This window comes from Ochotona princeps, unplaced genomic scaffold (assembly GCF_030435755.1).
Source record: "Ochotona princeps isolate mOchPri1 unplaced genomic scaffold, mOchPri1.hap1 HAP1_SCAFFOLD_147, whole genome shotgun sequence".
NCBI lineage: Eukaryota > Metazoa > Chordata > Mammalia > Lagomorpha > Ochotonidae > Ochotona > Ochotona princeps.
Window position 1 is genome coordinate 150,968 of NW_026697247.1, and position 19,943 is coordinate 170,910.

General features: G+C 42.1%; 1 protein-coding gene across 1 annotated transcript; it reads right to left on the reverse strand.

Annotated features, from left to right (window-relative positions):
- Positions 1 to 563: 563 nt before the first annotated feature.
- On the reverse strand, positions 564 to 15,079 carry LOC131478904 (rho GTPase-activating protein 20-like). The gene is made up of 9 exons (XM_058659525.1): positions 14,983 to 15,079; positions 13,699 to 13,863; positions 11,813 to 11,956; positions 9,634 to 9,675; positions 8,870 to 8,954; positions 5,720 to 5,797; positions 2,914 to 2,980; positions 2,201 to 2,380; positions 564 to 727 (listed from the first exon to the last, which is right to left on the reverse strand). The coding sequence occupies exons 1-9, from the start codon at positions 15,042 to 15,044 to the stop codon at positions 564 to 566; spliced, it is 987 nt and encodes a 328-aa protein (XP_058515508.1). The 5' UTR covers positions 15,045 to 15,079.
- Positions 15,080 to 19,943: the final 4,864 nt, after the last annotated feature.

Here is a 19,943-nt window from a genome sequence, read left to right on the forward strand (position 1 = left end):
AGATGGACCTAGTCTGATAAATTCCTTCCCACCCAGGAGGTATCTCCTTATACACAGGAGAGAACAAACAGATACACTGGGCAATCAACCAGTGTGCATGCTATTAAAAATCCTTGTTGGAAATAACAGGGCCAAGTTCTGTGGCCTTTATTCAACACATTCTCTTATGATAGAAGTATGAACACATTTGAGAATAATGTGTTTAAGCATTTTAAATACAAACCAAACTCATGTGAGAGAGGTTGTGTGAGAAGTCTGAGTCATCTAGACACAGGGAGTAGAGGAACACTTCAAGCAAGAGGCTGCAAATGAGGGGCTGTGGACTCAGGGAATCAGATATGCACCTTTCCTACGTCAGTGAGCAAGTCACTGGAGGACACTGCTGAAACCAGTGAGATCGACTACCACTTTTCCTGTTGTGTTTCAAGTAAGACTGCAATTCCTAATCAGACTGTGCTTGTTTTTGAGGTCACAATAAGAGAACCAGTCAGCCAAAGCCAAGGGCTGACAAATGATTGTCACATTTGAAACAGTTGCAAGAGGACACTTAATACCTCAGGTTCTCAGCGCTCAGGAGGCATAACGATCATAATGATACCTAACAAAATGATTGCTGTAAGATCATTCATTTGAAGCCTAACCGGCTGTGCAGAAGAATCAGTGTCCAGAGACAGGCCGTCCTGGCTTGCTGCAGCGCCCAGGCAAGACAAATAATTTCTGAAAAATGCTGAAGAGAAAGTGAATTGATTAGATTACACCTACAATGACAGATTTTCTTTCTACATTTTCCATTTGACAGATTTTTTTTGAGGGGGAGGTCAGGGTTAGAAAAGAGAGGAACTGAGTCCTTTCCACATACAAGTTAATACCACCTGAATTAGCTAGTTACATCCATGTGGCATTATGAATTTTCCTCCAAATTACCTATAAGGTGCCAGGCAGGTGTTTAGTTTATTGACTTAGATGCCTGAAGCCCATATCAGAGTACCTGAGTCTGATGTCCTCCAGGTTCCAATTCCAACTTCTTACAAATCTAGGCCCTGGCTAACAAAATTAAGTTCCTGCTTCTAGCAAACACAACATGAATAAGTCCCCAACTTCCAGCTCCAGTCCTGCCTCTCACAAGGGTGACATGGGTAAGATCCCAACTTTCGGCCCTGACCCTGGCACAATCATGGCATTTATGGAGTGAAGAAAAGAACAGGAAGCGTCTATCTCCGTGTGTCTTGCTCTTTGTGTCTCATCTCCTAAGGATGAGGATGCTTTTCAAGCTCAATTCTTCTGGCAGCGATACTTCTCAAACAGTTTTTGCCTTTGAATCATGAACACCCCACACTGGACTGTATATATATCCTGCTAAGCCTAATCAGTGGATTCAGAAGTCAGATCTCAAGGCCAGAATTGGAGGAGAGGTAGACTTTAACACACCCACTGAGCATAAAATGTTGTTACATAATAACAAAAATCAATTTAGCACACTATCCACAGTCACTTCAGCCCAAACAGAATCAATCTGAATTCAGTGCCAAAACTTTTAACTCTCCTTCAGATCTCCCACCTGAGATGGGAAGTCATCATTTCTTGGACCTTCAGAAGTGATGTGATTTCTGGTAAAGATCTATTTGCAACGCATAAGAACACGCCAAGAAATCTTCAAATCACTCATTCACTGCTGCAATGGCCACACATCAAGGGATGTGGCTGAAGACGGGAACTCCACCTGAGTCTCCCACGTTGGCAGGGGCCCAGGGATTGGGTAACCCTCTGCTGCCATCTCAGGCACACCGCCAGCAAGGTCTATTATCATTGGAGCAGCTGGGAGTCAAACTGGTGCTACAACGGGATTCCAGCACTGTAAGATGCATCTTAACTCACTGTGCCCTTACATCTACCCCTCAGAAGGCAATTTCTGTAGATACCCAGGTTTATACATGCTTAATTTTATTGGGAAAATGCACAGGACATCTAGAGCTGACAGAAGTTCTAACATTAGAACAAGCATAATCCTAAACTGTGCTGGATTCTGATTTCAAACCATTTCTCTCAAGCTGGTTTTGTTTTTTCATATTCATCCTCCCACACAGGGAAGACCTTGGTGTCAGAACACCTTGGTGTTATAATCTATTTGTGTTCTGATTTTGTTCTCAGGAATGCAGATATGTCCTGAGAGCAGGGCATTGCATCTAATAAAAGTACTCACCACCTCTACGCTGGGGTCTTGGCTTGCCCTGGCATGTCAGGATAAACTGCAGTTTTCCATCAGCTAAGATCTCTGGGGTGGACTCCAGAAGGATATGGGGAGAGGTGGGCTTCCCCAGTGCGGACTGATGGATGGAAGTTCGATAATAGTGCTCCTGAATTGTGTATGGATTTTCATGGCCTAGGCAGAGAAGAATCTCATTTTATATCAGGCTGATGGTGAGAAGTATAATCAATCACACTTACTGTCAGTGTAGGCACTGCACTGGTGCAACTCAAGCTCCCCTTTGCCTATGGAACAGCATCATGAAAAGAAAAACACACAAGTGTCTTATGGAACATAAGGTGAAATGGGGAATTTAAATGACATATGTATCCATCATCTGCTTGAGAAAATGAAGTTCGATTCAATTTTCATTTCATACCAAAGGAACAAGTCCAAGAAATAACTTTCATCTGCACCTGTAAAAGCAGGTGACAAACTTTATTTTTGTTCCTTCTATATTAAAAACCAGTGTATGAAGTCAGAGATCAGGCACCTGTGTCTGCCGTGGAATGAGCATGTGGCACTGCACTTTTAAATGGGTGAATGACGATTGCAAGCGGTTGTCTCCTTTATGAGAGCTTTTAACCTTTTGGGCAAACATGGATATACAGGTTTTTTAAGTGCAATTTTGAAATAATTAATATGTTTTTATTTTCCAGAACACTTACCCATGAGTGGGAATGGGGCCTCAGTCTTACCATAATGGACCCACAGCTGGTAATCTCTTTCTGAGCCCTTGGAGAAAAAAAGGACTTGGCCTCAAAACATGTTTTCATCAGAGAATACTTAAACATGTATTTCCAGAGCATTTCTGCATTTCCAAAGAAGAAAATAACTGGGACCAGGGCCAATACTATCTGATCCACAATTCTGCTCAACAAAGTGGCCTAAGGGTTAAGGAATCACATTTATGCTATTACACTAACGAAGACAAGTCTACTCCTGATCATTCTTTCAGCCATCAGCAGACTCCTAGGAGAATGGTATGATTTCCTTTTCCATGACTCTGTTCATGTACAAGTACTGTCTGCCAGGACTGCCTAAACAAGGTGACACCTACATGACATCATAAGCTCAGCCATCCAGAAAGAACAGGCACAGGACCAGAAGGCAAGGAAGAGAAAGCAGAACTAACCCATCAGCTTCCATTCCCACAACTCTTACTGTGGGGATGGTAGAAAGGAGGGTTCTCAGCTGGAAAAGCAGGCCACAAGAACGTGATTACCCACGCAACTCTAGAAATGCCAGTTGAAATGAGCACATCAATATGTTTCTGTTCAATGTTTTAATTCCTTTCAGGAGCGAGCAAGCCAAAATGAGATTCACAAGGAGTAATCGTTCATTGCCTGATGATAGCCTTGATTATTCAGGAAATGCACTAGCAGGCATGGAGGCTCTCACACAAATATCCATTTACATACACATAGCTTCACAGCCTAAAAATTACTCAGAAGCAGGAAGATCTAACGAAACTCTTGCTTGAAGGTATGGAACCCTTATGCTGCAGTGCCTTAACTGGCACATACAGATACAAATGGGATCCACTTATCTGTAAATTGAAATTCCTTTTTTTCTGATAAGACTCCAAGAAAAACTCTGGCCATTAGATAAAATCAACTATATTTAAAGTCAAATCTTTGTCACCAACCCCATTCATATAACAACTCACTCTCCTCCAAGGCCTACCTCTTCTTCAGAGTTCACATATATTACTCACTAGACTTCAGTGCAGAGGTGTATGTTTTACTCAGTACACAGAAACTCAGCAATTCATCCTTCTTTCAAATGTATAACTCATTTGTGCTGCAGTGAAATAATTGGTTTCTTATACCAACTCTGCTTGCCCTGGCAGCTTTTAGGAGACTTGAATACATTAGAAAAATCTTGAATATTAGAACAGTATAGAGCTTTCACAGTTATAGGGAACATTTTCCAGGAACCCATACTATCAAATTGTTCCTTATTTTTCTGCTGATAGAATGGCAAGCTCTTCAGTGATAGTGAGGATAGGATTCTGATGGTCCCAATATAAATGCCATTGCATCCTTGGCTTTTAGTCACTTCTCATTTGTGTGGAATTTTCACTTCATCTCAAATACCACATATACATATTAAAAATCTGCTAATTTCTATCAGGAAAAACATCAACAATAAAGGCCACACGTATGCATCTGTCAGGATGCAATCACTTAAAAAAGAAAAGTAATGGGTTAGAAATCAGATAGGAAACTCACTACCCACAACAGAGGGTGTGGGGTTAAGCCGGGACACTGGACCCGGGACACTGCCACTGGATCCTCTCGGAATCCTGAGGATGTGCATCCCAACACAGCACTAATGGCCCATGTATCTGGATTCCCACCACCTACACAGGAGAATTGGATGAGCTTCTCAGCTCCAGGAATGAGCCCTGCTATTATGCTAAGCATTTGTGGAGGTTGTCCATAGTAGTGAACTCTCGACTACGTGTGCCTGTGTGTCTCTGTTCCAAACAAAGGAAATTAAAACACAAAACATACAAGAGGTGTCTATACACATTCCCCAGAAGCCCAGCTTTCACTCACACCTTACCTTTACTGAATTTTACAGGTACAGGGCATGTCATTCTCAGGACCAGTATCTAAAGCACGACTCTATTCATATATTTTATGTCAACATTCACAATAAGAGGATTTTTAGCAGGTGGATAAGATCCTTGAGAACTGTATCACAACACTTGGACTTCAATTCCAGCTCTAGCTTCCTGCAAAGGTACACTCTGGAAGGTAACTGAAAATGCTCGAGTAATCAGGTCCTTTCAAATACTCGGGGTTCATCAGTTATATTCCTGGCTCCAGGACATCCTAGGGCACTCTAGCCATCTGGAGACTGAACCAATGGAAGGGAGAATGCTCCTTGTATCTGCTTTTCTCTCATCTTTCTGCTTGCTTCTCTTTCTCCCCCTCTCTGCCTTGGTATGTACTCTGATTCTCAAAAACAAACAAAAAATCAGACATGTACTTTAGGGATCTTCATGCTGAGATTATGAGATAGAGCAATAGGGTCAGCAGTTATGGAATCAGGGTAATCACAGTGTACAGAAACAGCAATCCAAACACACGTCTACTATTTTCTTATTAGGACATTAGAAAGCTGACAAAATGCTTTTTACCTTTATGAGATTCAAATTAAAACCTGTGGAAATAGTCATCTGAAATTATACCCATGTTTTATTAAACTATGCCTTCCAGCTCATGCAAAGTTTAAAATCAAAACATAAGAGCAATGACCATACACAAATATCCCTAATGCATTCTACCCCATGATTTCATGTTTCTATGGGCAATACACATTGTATATGCAGTTGGTCCCTTATGCCTCATAGTACATCATACAAACATACACACTGTAGGTACCTATGTACCAGTAGCAACATGGAAATACATTTATCAAAGATCAAAGTTGTTATTTTAAAGCAGTTCTCAGGTTACTTACAGTTAATCCTAGCCCTGGCAATGCCATGTTGATAACATCCCTGATGGTGTCTAAATTATGAGCTGCTAAAATGGCAGACTGTAAAAGAGAAAAGGAGAATATAAACTGGTGATATGGAGAAACATTTCACCATATGATTACACAATTATAAAATCCTTACCCAGTTAAAGGACAAGTTTGAGGACGATCAAATAAAAAATAGAAAGTGCCAATGCTGAATAATTTATTTGCATCACTTTACATAACTCAGAGCCAGGAGAAAAACTTTCATTAAAGTATAGGAAATAGTTTAATATGGTATGGAAAACATAACATAGGATCAAAGAGAAAGAATGTCAATTCAGGCAGGACCCGTAAAGGGACTGATTCTCTGCAGCAAAAATTCTTTCCTTCACAGGGAATTGTTCTGCAACGAAGGGCTGGTCCCTCTCCTTCCCTGGCTGGTTGCTTGTTTATGTTCAGTCTTGGTCATGTGAGGTTAAGAACCGACTGTGGAGGACATTCTTACTAAACCACTTTGTAGGAAGCGCCCTCACAAAGACAGGCATCACACCTACTTAGATTTTCACTCCCCATATTCATTGACACTGTGAGTCCACAGTTCAAGAACAAAAATGCTCAATATTTAAGTCCTATTTTTGAGCTACCTGAAAGCCCTTCCACAGAAATTTGAAGCTCTGCATTATCCATTTACAGATAATTTCCCTTCATTTTGAAGGAGAATCATCTTTTTATAACTCATGCAGATCATAAAATAATGGTTTATCATGATATACAGAAGCATTACATTCAAAATAATCATTACCAGGATACCTGCCTCTCCTTGTGATCTTGATATCTTTGTAAACAAAATAAATTCAAGTAAAAGAGTTGGTGAAGATGGATGACTAGGAAAGGTTAGCAAAGGAGATGAGAGTTGGTTAGAATCCTGAGGTAGAAATTCTGCAGAAGCCACAAACACACCACAGAGCAGTGTGGATGGTGAGGTCAAGCAGCAGTGGGAGGACACATAAAGCTGGAAACTGGAGGAAATGCCAGAAGCAGAGACAGAGATGGGAGCAGACCATGGTGGCCGGAATCACGGAGACCGAGATGGGAGCAGACCATGGCAGCCGGAATCACGGGCGACATTATCAGATGTGAAGTCTTGCACACCCACTGATTCTGGGTTCAGACTGCAGCCAGAGAGGAAGAAAGACTCCTGGCTGGTCACTGCAGGGAAGGCGCACACAGTTTTCCCCATTCATCCGCAAAGCAGCTGGACCAGAGAGCACGAGGCACATTTAGATGCGAGGGGTGGACCAGCTGTCGTTTAGTTAGGAAGGAACTTGGAGGGGATGGACCAGCATCTCATGGTGGCTGTGGTGGCTCTAATGCATGCCTCACTAAGCACAAGCAGTTTACTCTACACAGAGGAATGTAATTCTCTGATTCTGTCAAGAGGACAGGTCCCCAACTGGTGTTTAACCTGGGCTAGTGGCCAGGAAGGGGTCTGGAACTGTGAGGTGCCCAGATTCACACCCTTCTACAGGCCGTTGGCACAGGATACCAAGAGAGGGCCTTCATAGGCTGCTGGTGCTGGCAATCCCTCTGTTCTCTGCAGTCAGGGGAGACTCAAAGACCTGAGGTGAGCTTCAGCACCCTGTGACTGTTCTGACACAGTACTGTTGAACTACTCCACACCAGAAACAGAAGATACTGAAAACAGGATGGGAAGCAGGAAAGACGTACACACAGGTGATCAGTAGAGGAGGCTTAGACTAGTCATCAGAAAGCATGTGGAACAACAGGCAGTGGAGCAAAACGTGTGCAGAAGAAAATATCAGCTAAAACATCTTTTTTCAAGATTCGTCAAAAAGTGCCATTCAGTAGTGAACTGGAAACATCCATTTTCAGGAGAAAGAACTTTAGGAACTCAACATGCACTAGAACTGGAATGTACTATAGGAAACGATTGTTTCTGTGAGATAAAATTAATGAACATTAGAAGGAAACAGATCTCCCAATATGAATGAATAGCATTGGTGTTGTATGAATATCTGCTGCAAACAACTCTGTTGAACTATCTTTTTCCCCTGCAATGGCATTTTGTGTGATCTGACACTGGCATAAAGCACAGAGTACATCTGTTGTGTTGGTCACACCCAATGACATATTGGCTAGTGTACCCTAACTTCAGAAATCAAGTGTGATCCCATTGAAACTGCTCCTTCCAACAGCATTCAAAAAAATGAGGCAGACACACTCTGCTCTCCTAAATGCTTCATCCCTTCAGAATTCTACTCAGTTCTGGCAAAGTAGAAGTTAGGTGTAAGTAGCTCAGAGCAGCAGCTGACCCTGGAGTGGGTCCTGTCCCAGAAAGGGAGCATCACAAAGTGACTATCAACTGGAATATGAAAAACAGGTGGAAGCATTGTTTTAATTGGTGTTCAATTTCCAGGTGAGGACTGGACGGTGGCTGCACAAGAATATGATTTTATTTAGGCTTGTGCAGGTGTTCAAGGATTAAAGGGTACACCACATGGAACTGACTTCAGAAAAGGCACATGAAGACACCTATCTAGAGGGACAATGAAAAGAAATTTTTAAAAATCCAAACAGGACAAAATGTCAACCAAACAGGCACATCTGGGTTACAGCCTATACGGTGCATGGCATACCCATCTCTAGTTTGTACATTGCATTCTCTTAAAATATTCCATCAGAATAAATGAAAGTATTTTAACAAACATGAAAACTGGAAATGAAATCATCATCTGAAAGTAGTAAAAATCAGAGGGAAAGATTTATTTCCCAGAATACTGCCTTAGAAAAACAATGTTTTTAAGAATGAAATTCTATGGATATTCAACAGGAGATTCTCGTTTTTAGCACAAGCACTGAATCACCAGATTCCATTGCTTCACATAATCTCTTACTTGATACACATGAAGTATTGAATGTATATCTGAAGATACATTAATACAAGGTTCTTCTATCACGCTCTCACTAACCCTCCAACACTCCCAGTTCCTCTCCTCTCCTCTCTTCCTCCCTTCTCTCTTTTTCACTCCTGTCACTTTCTCCAGCCCTCCTATCCCTGTGTCTCTTTCATTATGGCTAAGTCATATAATTGTAGTTTAAATTTTTTTGGTGAAAAGCATACTTAACACTGGAAGAATTATTAATATTACTGGTAGTGATTTTAACCAGAGTATTCTGCAATCCATCCATCTTCTGGCTTTGGGTGATTGATCTAATAAAATCCATAAAATACACAAATAAATTAGCCAATCATTCTTTTCAAATCAACCCATGTTTATATATATATATGTGTGTATATATATATATATATATATATATATATATATATATAATTCATTATATGTGAAAATTTTGCTTGAGTTATTGAAGACACATATTTGTAGACTATGCATGTCTATGCTCATATATCTGTAGCATTTTTACTCTTATAAGATGTATCCATGGAAAACATCTGCATTTAGAGTGCCTTACCAAGGTCAAAATATGGGTAGGAAAGTAATTTGGGAAAGGAACATGTGGTCTTGAAAATAATTTCTGTGATATGTCAACTGAGCATTCTTGCCTGCACTGAAGGAACTGACATCACCAACACACGACCTAAAAAGGGTAACAGGCAGTGTTGCTGTGAGACTCACCCAGCACAGCAGCCTGGATTTACGGGAATTTACTATATACTGAGGACCATGGTTGCTTCATTCAAAAGGTTTTAGGCAGAGAAAGAATGAGGGGTGCATCTAGAACTTCCTCAACAATGAATATATCCAAGGGAGAAGCAGTTTGAAGATGATCTGAAGGGTTATTAAGGAGGTTTCATGTGGTGGCATTGTTTCCAGAGATTATGTTCTCTGATCACAAACTAAAGACACAAAATGTGTATCCTGCAGAAATACCTTTCCAGAAAGCGATGCCATTTATCCTTCAGTTCCACAGACCTGCAAACAGAGAAGAGGGAGAAAATATTACACTATGTAAAAAATTGATTCCATGTGATTTAGAATTTCAATTTAGATAAATATATTAGCAGGCATTCGACAGCAACAGTAGTTCAGGTGTAAGTGCTACTTTTCCCTGCCCCTACACGTGGGCTCTGGATGGATTCTGCTCTTCCACAGCAGAAACTGATCTGAAACTAAAGCCCGAGTTTCAACAGTGGGATGCTTACTCAGTGACCACAGGAAAGTTTCCACTAATTAAACCTGAGTGCTCTTGTATTTTGAAGTGTTATATAAATGTAAAATACACTATGACTCAGGTTAAGTCCAAATGAAGAAACTACCATGTGGATGGAATACTCAATTCAGAAATAAGGATATAACTTGTGGGGGGTGGGCGTGTGGAATCCATATTACTGTAATTGTTCATAGGGATTGTAGAATTAGCGTATGTTAAACAAATACATAGGAAACATTTTTCAGAAGTATGTGTGAGGAATGTCAGCTCTCCTACTGCTAAAAGACAAATGCTTAAAATCCTTTCTGAAATATCATGGATGTATCTGCTAAGGATCAAACACGCATGGACTTATAAATTGCTAGCATCAGAACAGGTATGGCTAACTACAGATCACATAAAATCGAGCACTTGTGAGACTGGGTACATTCACCATCCTGTGCATGCAAAACTCTGTAATAATATTTTGTTACAGAGTATTTTCATTATCCCAAGAATAAACTCTGAACTCAGTAAGCAGCCATCCCAATTCCCCACTGCCACCAGATCCTACACCACATCATGTAATTCCCTCAGCACCACAAGCGTCACGCACTAACATCTATACCTACAAGAGGGTTTTCCATTCCCATTTTCACCAATCTTGAGAGGCATGTTTATTTTTGCAGCATGTGTTTTTAACTTTATGCTGATGAAACTTTATCATTTTCCCCTGTTGTGGACTGTGCTCACTGGCTCTGTATTTCAGGGGATATATAATGGAAGTGTAGTGGGGACTGATCCATTCAGATATGGAGACAAAGCACTCTGTGTCTCTGTGCATACAGACCAGAGATGGACACCCAGTGAAAGAACTGAATACATCCAAACAGTAAGCTGATAGACTTGCTGACAATGTCCATGCCTGCATTGTAGGGAAACACTTCAATAACAGCATGATGGACTTGTGACTGTTCATGAATGACATCCACTGTACTAGAGGGGAAATCAATGGGGAAGACAGAGACCTTGGGGAAGGGCACAGGCAACCCCAGAGCCTGTGTCTATATCATAAAACAAAATAAATTTTTAAATGTAATAAAAAGAATGTGAGAGACAATCAGAATTCCAATTTGCTGGTTCACCTCCTGATTGTCCACAACTACCAAGTATGTCTCTGGGAGCTGAGAACTCAATGCAGGCTCTTCCTGTGGGTAGCAGAACCCCAGTGCCTGAAGACAACACCACTGCTTCCCAAGGTCTGCATTAACAAGAAACCGGAGTCAAGGTAAGAACTAGAAGTGGAACCTGGGTTTTCCAACATAGGATAGAAGTTTCTTAAGTGCTAGGCTAAACACTCATCTTGTAGTTTTTTAAAATCACTGTTGTTAACCTAGATACGCAATCCAATTTTGAATACATTGCCTGTAATTTGACAGCTGTATTAAAATGAATAAAGCAGTGTAAGGGGGTGGGGGTATGATGAAATAAATGCACCTCACTTCAAGGCAACTAATTTAGGTCCTGGCTACTCCACCCTTTCGATCAGCTTCCTATGAATGCATCTGAGAAGTAGCCTGTGGTGGCATAAGTGCTTGTACATCCACCACTCACAAGTGAGATCTAAAAGGAATTGTGAGGCCTGGTGCCAGTTTGACACAGCCACAGCTGTTAAAGGCATTCAGAAATACACCAGTGAATGAAAAAAAACTTTGACAAAGTAGAAGACACACAAATGCCATGACTGAAGGCATTGCGAGTCAGTGGTAATTATAGAATCAGATCAAAATATTTCCTTTTCCCAAAATTACGTTTGTGGGGAATTTAATTACACATCTGTATATTTCCTGGGCTAGGCAAAGATGACTACTACTATTCATAAAAAAAAGTGATATTACAGGATTCAGAAGTGGTACTTACGAGAACTTAGCCGTAAAATTTTGCAAAGGCCATCCCAACTTCAGTGATTTTAATTCAGGACTGTCACCATGCTCCACAGTATTTTTAGCAAGCCATATGTTGTTTATTGGAACCCGGAGTTTGATTTTGAACTGCTTTTTGTACCTAGAGAAAGATTATCAAATGAGATGTTTGTTTCTTAAATGTGATGGGGACAGCTCTTTCCCACATATTCCCTCTTAGTGCACAGTACAAGTGAGGGTCAGATGGGCCATTGCTGGGTGTGTCCTAAGTGAGGGATGACCCAGCGCACCTACAACACAGATGGACCACTGCTGGGTGTGTCCTAAGTGAGGGATGACCCAGGGCACCTACAACACAGATGGGCCATTGCTGGGTGTGTCCTAAGTGAGGGATGACCCAGGGCACCTACAACACAGATGGGCCACTGCTGGGTGTGTCCTAAGTGAGGGATGACCCAGGGCACCTACAACACAGAAGGGCCATTGCTGGGTGTGTCCTAAGTGAGGGATGACCCAGGGCACCTACAACACAGATGGGCCATCGCTGGGTGGTTTCCTTTCTTAATACTGAGTGCAGTAAGTACACAGCAAACTCTGTCTTAAAAATGTTACATTTTAAAAAATGTTACATTTTAAACTCATTCCCTGGTTATCTATATCTTACTGAATTCAACAGTATTGTGGGGAGTTGGAAAAAATCCTTAAATACTACATGAATTATTTCCAAATAAGAGAGACAGACTCAAGTCTTGGAATAGCTTTAGTGCGGAAAGATTTCAAATACATTTGAATCTCGAGTTTTTAGAGCAGGAGTGGGGAGCATCTGGTTCCCAGGCTGTATGAGGACAGAAAAGTCATTTGGGATAGTTTGGTCAAGGCAACTGCAGGCTGGATTCAAAATGCAATAAATTCATAATTTTTAATGTTGGCACTTTGACTCATTCAATGAATGATGTTATAAATATTCAAATGGCCCCCGGCAGAAAACAAGTTTCTTCACCGCTGTAATAACCATAGCTTATTTCAAATTTCCCTTCTTAAGGTCTGGTTCAAACAACGTGCCTCAACGATTGTGGCTAAGGCTGTACTGCCATAGCCGACAGTCTACAGCCAAATCACAACCACAATGCAAAATGCATCCGAGCCGAGTGCTCAGAGTGTGATGAGTAAGTGCAGAAAACGGCTCCCACTTTTCTGCTACAGTCACAGGGTGATCAGCAGCTTCAGCAGTGTCCTTGCTGGACAAAGGTGTGGCCCAACCCAGCTTCACTTTGACATGTTGTCTTCCTCACTGTCAACTCTAACTTTCAAGTGAATTATAGAAGCAAGCAGTGACAAGCCTGAAGAAAGATGCTCAGGGTTCAGGGCACAGCAGTGTAGGACTCTTGGAGTTCATCTAATCATGCAACACAGGAGACCTCGTGTGGAAAGACCCATAACATCCTGGAGGAAGGAGCCTTAGCACAGCAGGGCCTCTGGTCACCTGAGTCAGGCAGCTTGGGGCACTCAGTCTAGAACAGGCGGCTGCTTCTCATGCCAAAGGCAGTTTAAATGTTGCAAGGACTCCTCTCTGACACTTTACCTTATTCTCTGCACCACGTCTATCCTCCTATAAGAACACAGTCTACATTTGCCAGAACCTTCAATTATCTGCTTGCTATTTTATCATATGTACGAATCCCAAGAAAAGAGGAACCCTGACCCTCCTATTCTTGATTGCATTCTCTACAAGCAAAAGATGCAGAATAAATCTTCACAGAATAATTCATAATTAAGGGAGAAGCCCAAAACATTTGCAGAGACCAAACTAAACCACTCTGTTTACTTAGAGAAAGTACACAAAAATGATTTTAAACCAGGAAAGCATGCTTGGAATGCACCTACTTGTTGTTTGTAATGAGCAGCACATCACTGTACAGAAAGGCATGACGCTTCTTGACCTGGTTATTACTGGCCAGCTTCACAGGTCCATGCAGCAGGAGGCGGCGTTGGGGGGGCTCCGGTGAAGTCATGGCTGCTGGGCCATCAGTTTTACAACTACGGTTGGGCCTGCTCAACATCAAACATCACAGAGCCATGATAAAACAACTGACAGAATGAGCTTTATGCCAAACATTTGGGGTGACACATGACCAAATTATAGCCTCACTTTCCCAAAAAAGGATCTCCAACTAAATGTAATGGGGTTCTGTGTTTAAAAGCCTGAAAGAGCAGAGGTCAGAGATGCAGACAGATGGGGAAGACCCTCAAGGGAGAATCTAGGGGAAACCAGAAAACAGCAAGTCAGAGCAGAAAGAAAAGGTGGAAGCCACTGGTCACATCAAATGCTGTGGAAGGTGTGGCGTGAGATTAGTAGGCACTGATCATTGGAGTCAGTAACACGAAGGCCATTGGTAACCTTGGACAACCGTTGGTGGAGTGACGGAAGGAGTGCTTGCTAGATAGGCTGGTAGGCAGAATGTCCCCCCATCAACCCACCCAAAACATAAGTCTTAAACACTATATGATGTAACCTAGGAATGTGTCAATTGCAAAAAGAGAATACAGATTGAAAAAGTGTGAAAAACCTTCACATAGGGTTGACTGCCCTAGTAGGCCTAAGCTAATCAAGTGGGATATCCAGATCAGAGCTGTCATCCAGCATTTTTTAATGATGTTTGTCAAGACATACTTATAATTGGGTCTCAGGTTGGCATGATTATTTATACACTAAATAGGCTCCCCATCTTATCTAAATCAGTATTCTCATTAAGGCAGTGTGGGAGTGCTAAAAAGCACCAGATCATACTGCAAGTATCTAAATTTTAACACAAAGCCATGTTTAGATGTGAACTACTTGAGTTAGGACCATCTCTAACAGGTGTATGTGGCCATAAAAGTTAAACCTATGGCCTGGAAATAACACAAAACTCTTTCCTAAACAGGAAAGCTCCTCTGTAGATTGCTTTTCAGGGGGAAACTGCTTCCCATGGAGCTAAAGAATTGTCTCCCTGATGATACAGAGCCTGCTCTGGAGGTCAGCAGTGCCATATCAGCAGAACCTGAGTATCCTCACATGTTATCAACAACAAAATGACCAGTTACTCGCCATCTGGGTTAACAAGTTCACAACTCCTCCTGGACTACTAGTCAGCTTGGGTGATCACAAGTAGAGGATGAGAAGATTACCCAGAACCACGGGCCTGTGGACAAATTCCAGGAGTGGAGTCCTTTTTGGCTCCTAGAAACATTCCCGTTCCCTATGCTGGCCGTAGGGAGAGACATGGCTAGACTAGCACACAGATGCTGGGCACACCACTAGGACGAGTGATGGTTCTGCAGTAGCCAGGCCAGCCCACCACTGTGATGTCAGAGTTCTAAGGCTCATGCCATAGCTGACCAACTGACAAACTCACACACCAGTCTGCTGTGTTTGGGCCCTGACTTTTGATTCCTCCAATTTAATCTGAGGTAATCATTCCTGCACATGAAGTTGTAAGAAATATAGATGAATAAACCTTTCATTCAGTTTGTCCAAGTGTCAATATTTCCCTAAACTATACCATAATATTATTACTGTGTCATTTTCATAGTGAAATTACATAATACTGTAGATAACAATTAGTATAAGCAACATATGTTTAACCCCGTTTTCTACTCCCTGGCACTAGGTGAATTGTCAGAAGAAGTTCATGTCACTTACAGCTTTGAAGGTTCAAAGTCCGCGATCGTGTTCCCCCCACTGACTCAGCTGCTCTTCCCGGTTCAAGGTCCAGCACCTTCACACTGTGTCCTTGTGCAGCAAGGAAAGACAGATCAGGGCTCCAAAGTGGGAACGAGGTGGGGGACTCAACCCACAGCAGTCTGTTTTCATTTCTGTCACTGAACTCTGGACTTTCCACCCTAAATGCCAAAAAGAAGAAATGGCGTAAAGATGATGCCTAGCTGCTGCAATATTATTTCAGCATATCACAAACATAAAATACTTATTTATCCTATTTCTACTCTTCAGTTCTTAGATGAGTAATGAACTGTCTATATAGGAGAGAAGGTTGCATAGTGGTCATGGCAGGATCGTGGCAATCAAACCATGTGACTCTTGAACCCCTATTCAGTATCTGCCATGTACAGGGCACTGGTAAAATCCACAATTTTATTAAAGTCTCAGTGTCTCCACTCCAAAGCACAGGTGACAGTTTAAGCACCTGAGAGGACTTTCATGAGTGTAAAATAATAGAAAACTTAGCAAGCCAACTCACATTGCACTCTCCTAGTAGCTTCAAGTATGCTTACTGAAGACAGGAAGACAGTCTTGACATAATCAACAATACTATGGATGTTTGTCCAAGCACAAAGAGAAATGCTGGAGAATACATCACACACTACAGCCCAATGAGCAATCACCAAACAAGAAGATGCTGCAAGGCACCTTACAGACAGTGTTTCATGGCCTCAACATCAGCTTCTGAGACAGGAACAATCTGCAAATGGAGAAAACGAAGCTAAAGAGAATCGTGCCTCATGGGGACCAGAGACTTAGAGTTAGTAGAATGAGGACTGTCTAATCTCTAATCCACACAGTTTCCCTACAAACAAGCAGCTTTCCCAGATATAAAAGTGGAAAATCACCATCCCAGCGTGAAATCACACCCTGCTCAGGTAGGTGGCAAGATCATATTCCTGACACTGACCTGCAGCTTTTCCACTTTCTGCAGCTGCATATGACGCTCATTTCCAACAACTTCTTCACAGCCTTGATTCTGCACTCCTCAGTCCTCGTGCGAAGCTTTCTGCTAACTCTCAGACAGCCAGTTTGTATTAGCTCCCAGAACTACCTTTAGAGGCCTGTTACATGAAGCAGTCAGACTCTGGCATTGAACAGACTGGAATAGCAATCAGAAAACAGCGAGTTCTAATCTGTGCTTTCTCTGATGTCTACTCTTGCCCACCTCAAGGGCAGATGCAACACTTTCAGCTAGGGCTCCATAAGTCAACCCTTTACACATCTCATTTACCCTGATTTCCTTCCTGGGCCCTTGTCACTGCAATGATCCTTCCTGCAGCTGGCCCTCTGGACGTCTGTATCTTTGCCTCCACCAAGGAAAGGATCCCCATCAGCTGATGTCAAGTACCATTTGCTCACTGCTCTTTACTGCCCTCTGCTGTCCAGAACTACTTGTAATATTTCACCTCCCAGGCTGTTGGCATCAGACTGGCAACTTCATTCAGATGAGTGAATACTAACATACCAAATTTGAGAATATGACACAAAAGTAACTACATACATGAGCAACATTTAAGAAAATTTTTGAAAAATCCAAAACAGTTTTAAATCTTTGTGCAAGCCTATATAAGGAGCACAAATTGAAGAGAAATGAGGTGTTTAATACCTTAAGAGAAAATGCCTCAATATGACTCCCAGTAACTGTTCAAGACTCACACACACTATAAACATTTATACACACTCTTTTTCTAAGATTTATTTATTTTTATTGGAAGGTCTGATATGCAAAGGAGGAGAGACAGATTGATTCACTCTGTTGATTCACTCCCCAAGCAGCTGCAATGGCCGGTGCTAAGCCAATCCTAAGCCAGGAACCAGGAGCCAGGAACCTCCTCCAGGTCTCCCACATGGGTGCAGGGTCCCAAGGCTTTGGACCGTCCTCAACTGCTTTCCCAGGCCACAAGCAGGGAGCTGGGTGGGAAGTGGAGCCACCGGGATTAGAACCAGTGCCCATATGGGATCCTGGCGTGTTCAAGGCGAGGACTTTAGCCTCTAGGCCATGGCACCAGGTCCTATATACACTCTTATATCTTAGTTGTAAAATGTTTTTCTTCATCAGAAAATTTGTCAAGTTGCTATATCAACAAAAAAAAAAATCAAATGCAAGAATGCTCCAATTGCACTACAGTGGTTTCTGTTCCTATAGGCAGTTAAAAATCCAGAAGTCCCCAGAAAAACAATCTTCCTAATGAGCTTATTCGTCACATTATCAACCTAGTTACCATTTGAAGAAGTGTACTATGATTAAGAGCACATATAAAGAGAAGCACAGAGTAAAGTTCTGGCATCAATGATGATGCCAGCTCAGAGACACTGCAGAAAATGCACCCCTCGGGTCTGCGACAACATGACTGGCATTTCAAGCTACAGAAAACATTGTAAGCCTTTCAAACAGGTGGTTTCAATTTTTTATATAACTTGTATAATACATGGGATAACAGAATCTCAAGAGCTAAGTGGTTTTTCGGTCTGCAGTCCTACTTCTGATTCCTACATTCCCTTATGAGCTGCATGTAAGCAAGCTTTCCAAGAACCAACTGGCAACACAAGGAACAAGGAACTGGACACTGTCTCTTGTCTGGGATTGTTATCAAGGCACAGCTTGTAGTCAGAACGTGGGATTTACTAGTCCCTCAGCTGTACAAGTTAAAGAACGTGACTTACCTTCATCGTGGCTACTCTCAGTCTCCTTGCCCAGTCACAAATGCTTCCTGCATCTTCACTGGCCAGCAGTGCTTCCCAGTGTCTGGTCTGATACAGCCAGCGAGCAACCTTCGATTTGCTACGAACGTCGCACCATCCGGTGGAGACATCTTTTTTCTTTCCCCAAATGAGCCATGGCCCTGGTTCTGGCAGGCTCCCTGGAAACAGCATTCATAATGACAAGCAGACTATCAACAAAGGTATTCAACACACAACTTCCTTCTTTAACTTGTACCTAGGACTATCTGTATCTATGTGTCTTAAAGGCCATTTATTACATTTTCGTAATTATTAAAACCAGTTCTTTTATTTAATCATTAAAATATAAAATATGATAATAACTACACCTTCGCCTGTGTCACATCTGCAGCTATTTTTGACACACAACTTGCTCCAAGTTAACCTCTGCTAAGGTTTATTTGCATGTAAAAAAATACTAGCCTTAAACCTTACAAAGGAAAATGTAGATTACAGCAAAATTCTCTACCCTCAATGGGCACGTAGATTCTTCAAAAAACCACACAATATTGTCAGGGAAATTATGAAATTAAGTAATTACTTAAGGTACTGACATCCAATTTTCTTTCCTCTTTAAAATCAAAAGCTGCACTTTTTTTAAAGCAAGAAAACCAGGGAAAGAGAGAAGTGGGAATTATGTTTGGTGTGCTCCACGTGTTCTAGTCGCCATTACTGAAACGACATATTTTAGAAGAAGCCACACTGCTGTGCAGCAACGGCTTCAAGGGCCACTGGCCATCAACCATGCAAGAATTTCTTGTCCTGTGTCTTCTGTAGCCATAGTTTCCACAGTGCTCCAAGCAGACCAAGGCCTGGTGCAGCCACATATATGAGGGTCATTGCCTACCCCTAGTGTGGCAGGGCTTCTCCAAGCACTGTGTGCTAGCACACCACCACAGCTCACAACACGGCGGGTTATCCTGCGTCTGAGCTACCTTGTCCACAGGTTCCACTTGAACTTGGAGCTACTCAAGCACAAGGAGATACACCAGCTGATCATGCCTGGGCAGGCAGAAAATGTCACGGTGCTCAAGGCCCAGGCACCGACAAAGGTGCTTCAGGACCTGCTGGTGGGCCCTGGGCCTGGAGCGTGCAGCATCACCCTGCTAAAGAAAGAGACAAAGGCAGACTAAGACAACAGTGAACATACCAAACATGCAATATCTCATACAGTACATTATGAAACGCAGAAACTTCATACTTGGGAGTTACAGAAAAACTTAATACCTTTTCAGGGAAAATAAGTCATTAAGGCACGGAAGAGATGGAGCAACTGCTGTGGCCCAACATGTTAAGCCTCTGACTGTGATGCCAGACATCCATGAGTGGCTGCGGCTTCAGGTCCAGCCCCTGCTCATGTGCCTAGGAAACCAGTGGAACACACAGCAGGTGCTTCAGTGTCCTCCCCCCACAAGAGACACCCAAAGAGCCTCCTGGTTTCAGCCTGGAACAATAGCAGTTGAAGCTCTTTGAGGAATGAAGGAAGGAATTTCCAGCAGATGGAATGTATCTCTCTCATTCTTTCTCATCCACTGATTGCAAAATCAATCATGGGTTTCCTTAAAAAGTATTTATTGGTTTGTAACTTAGAGATACAGAGAAAGGGTGAGACAGAGATTTACTCCCTAGACGTCACCAGTTGCCA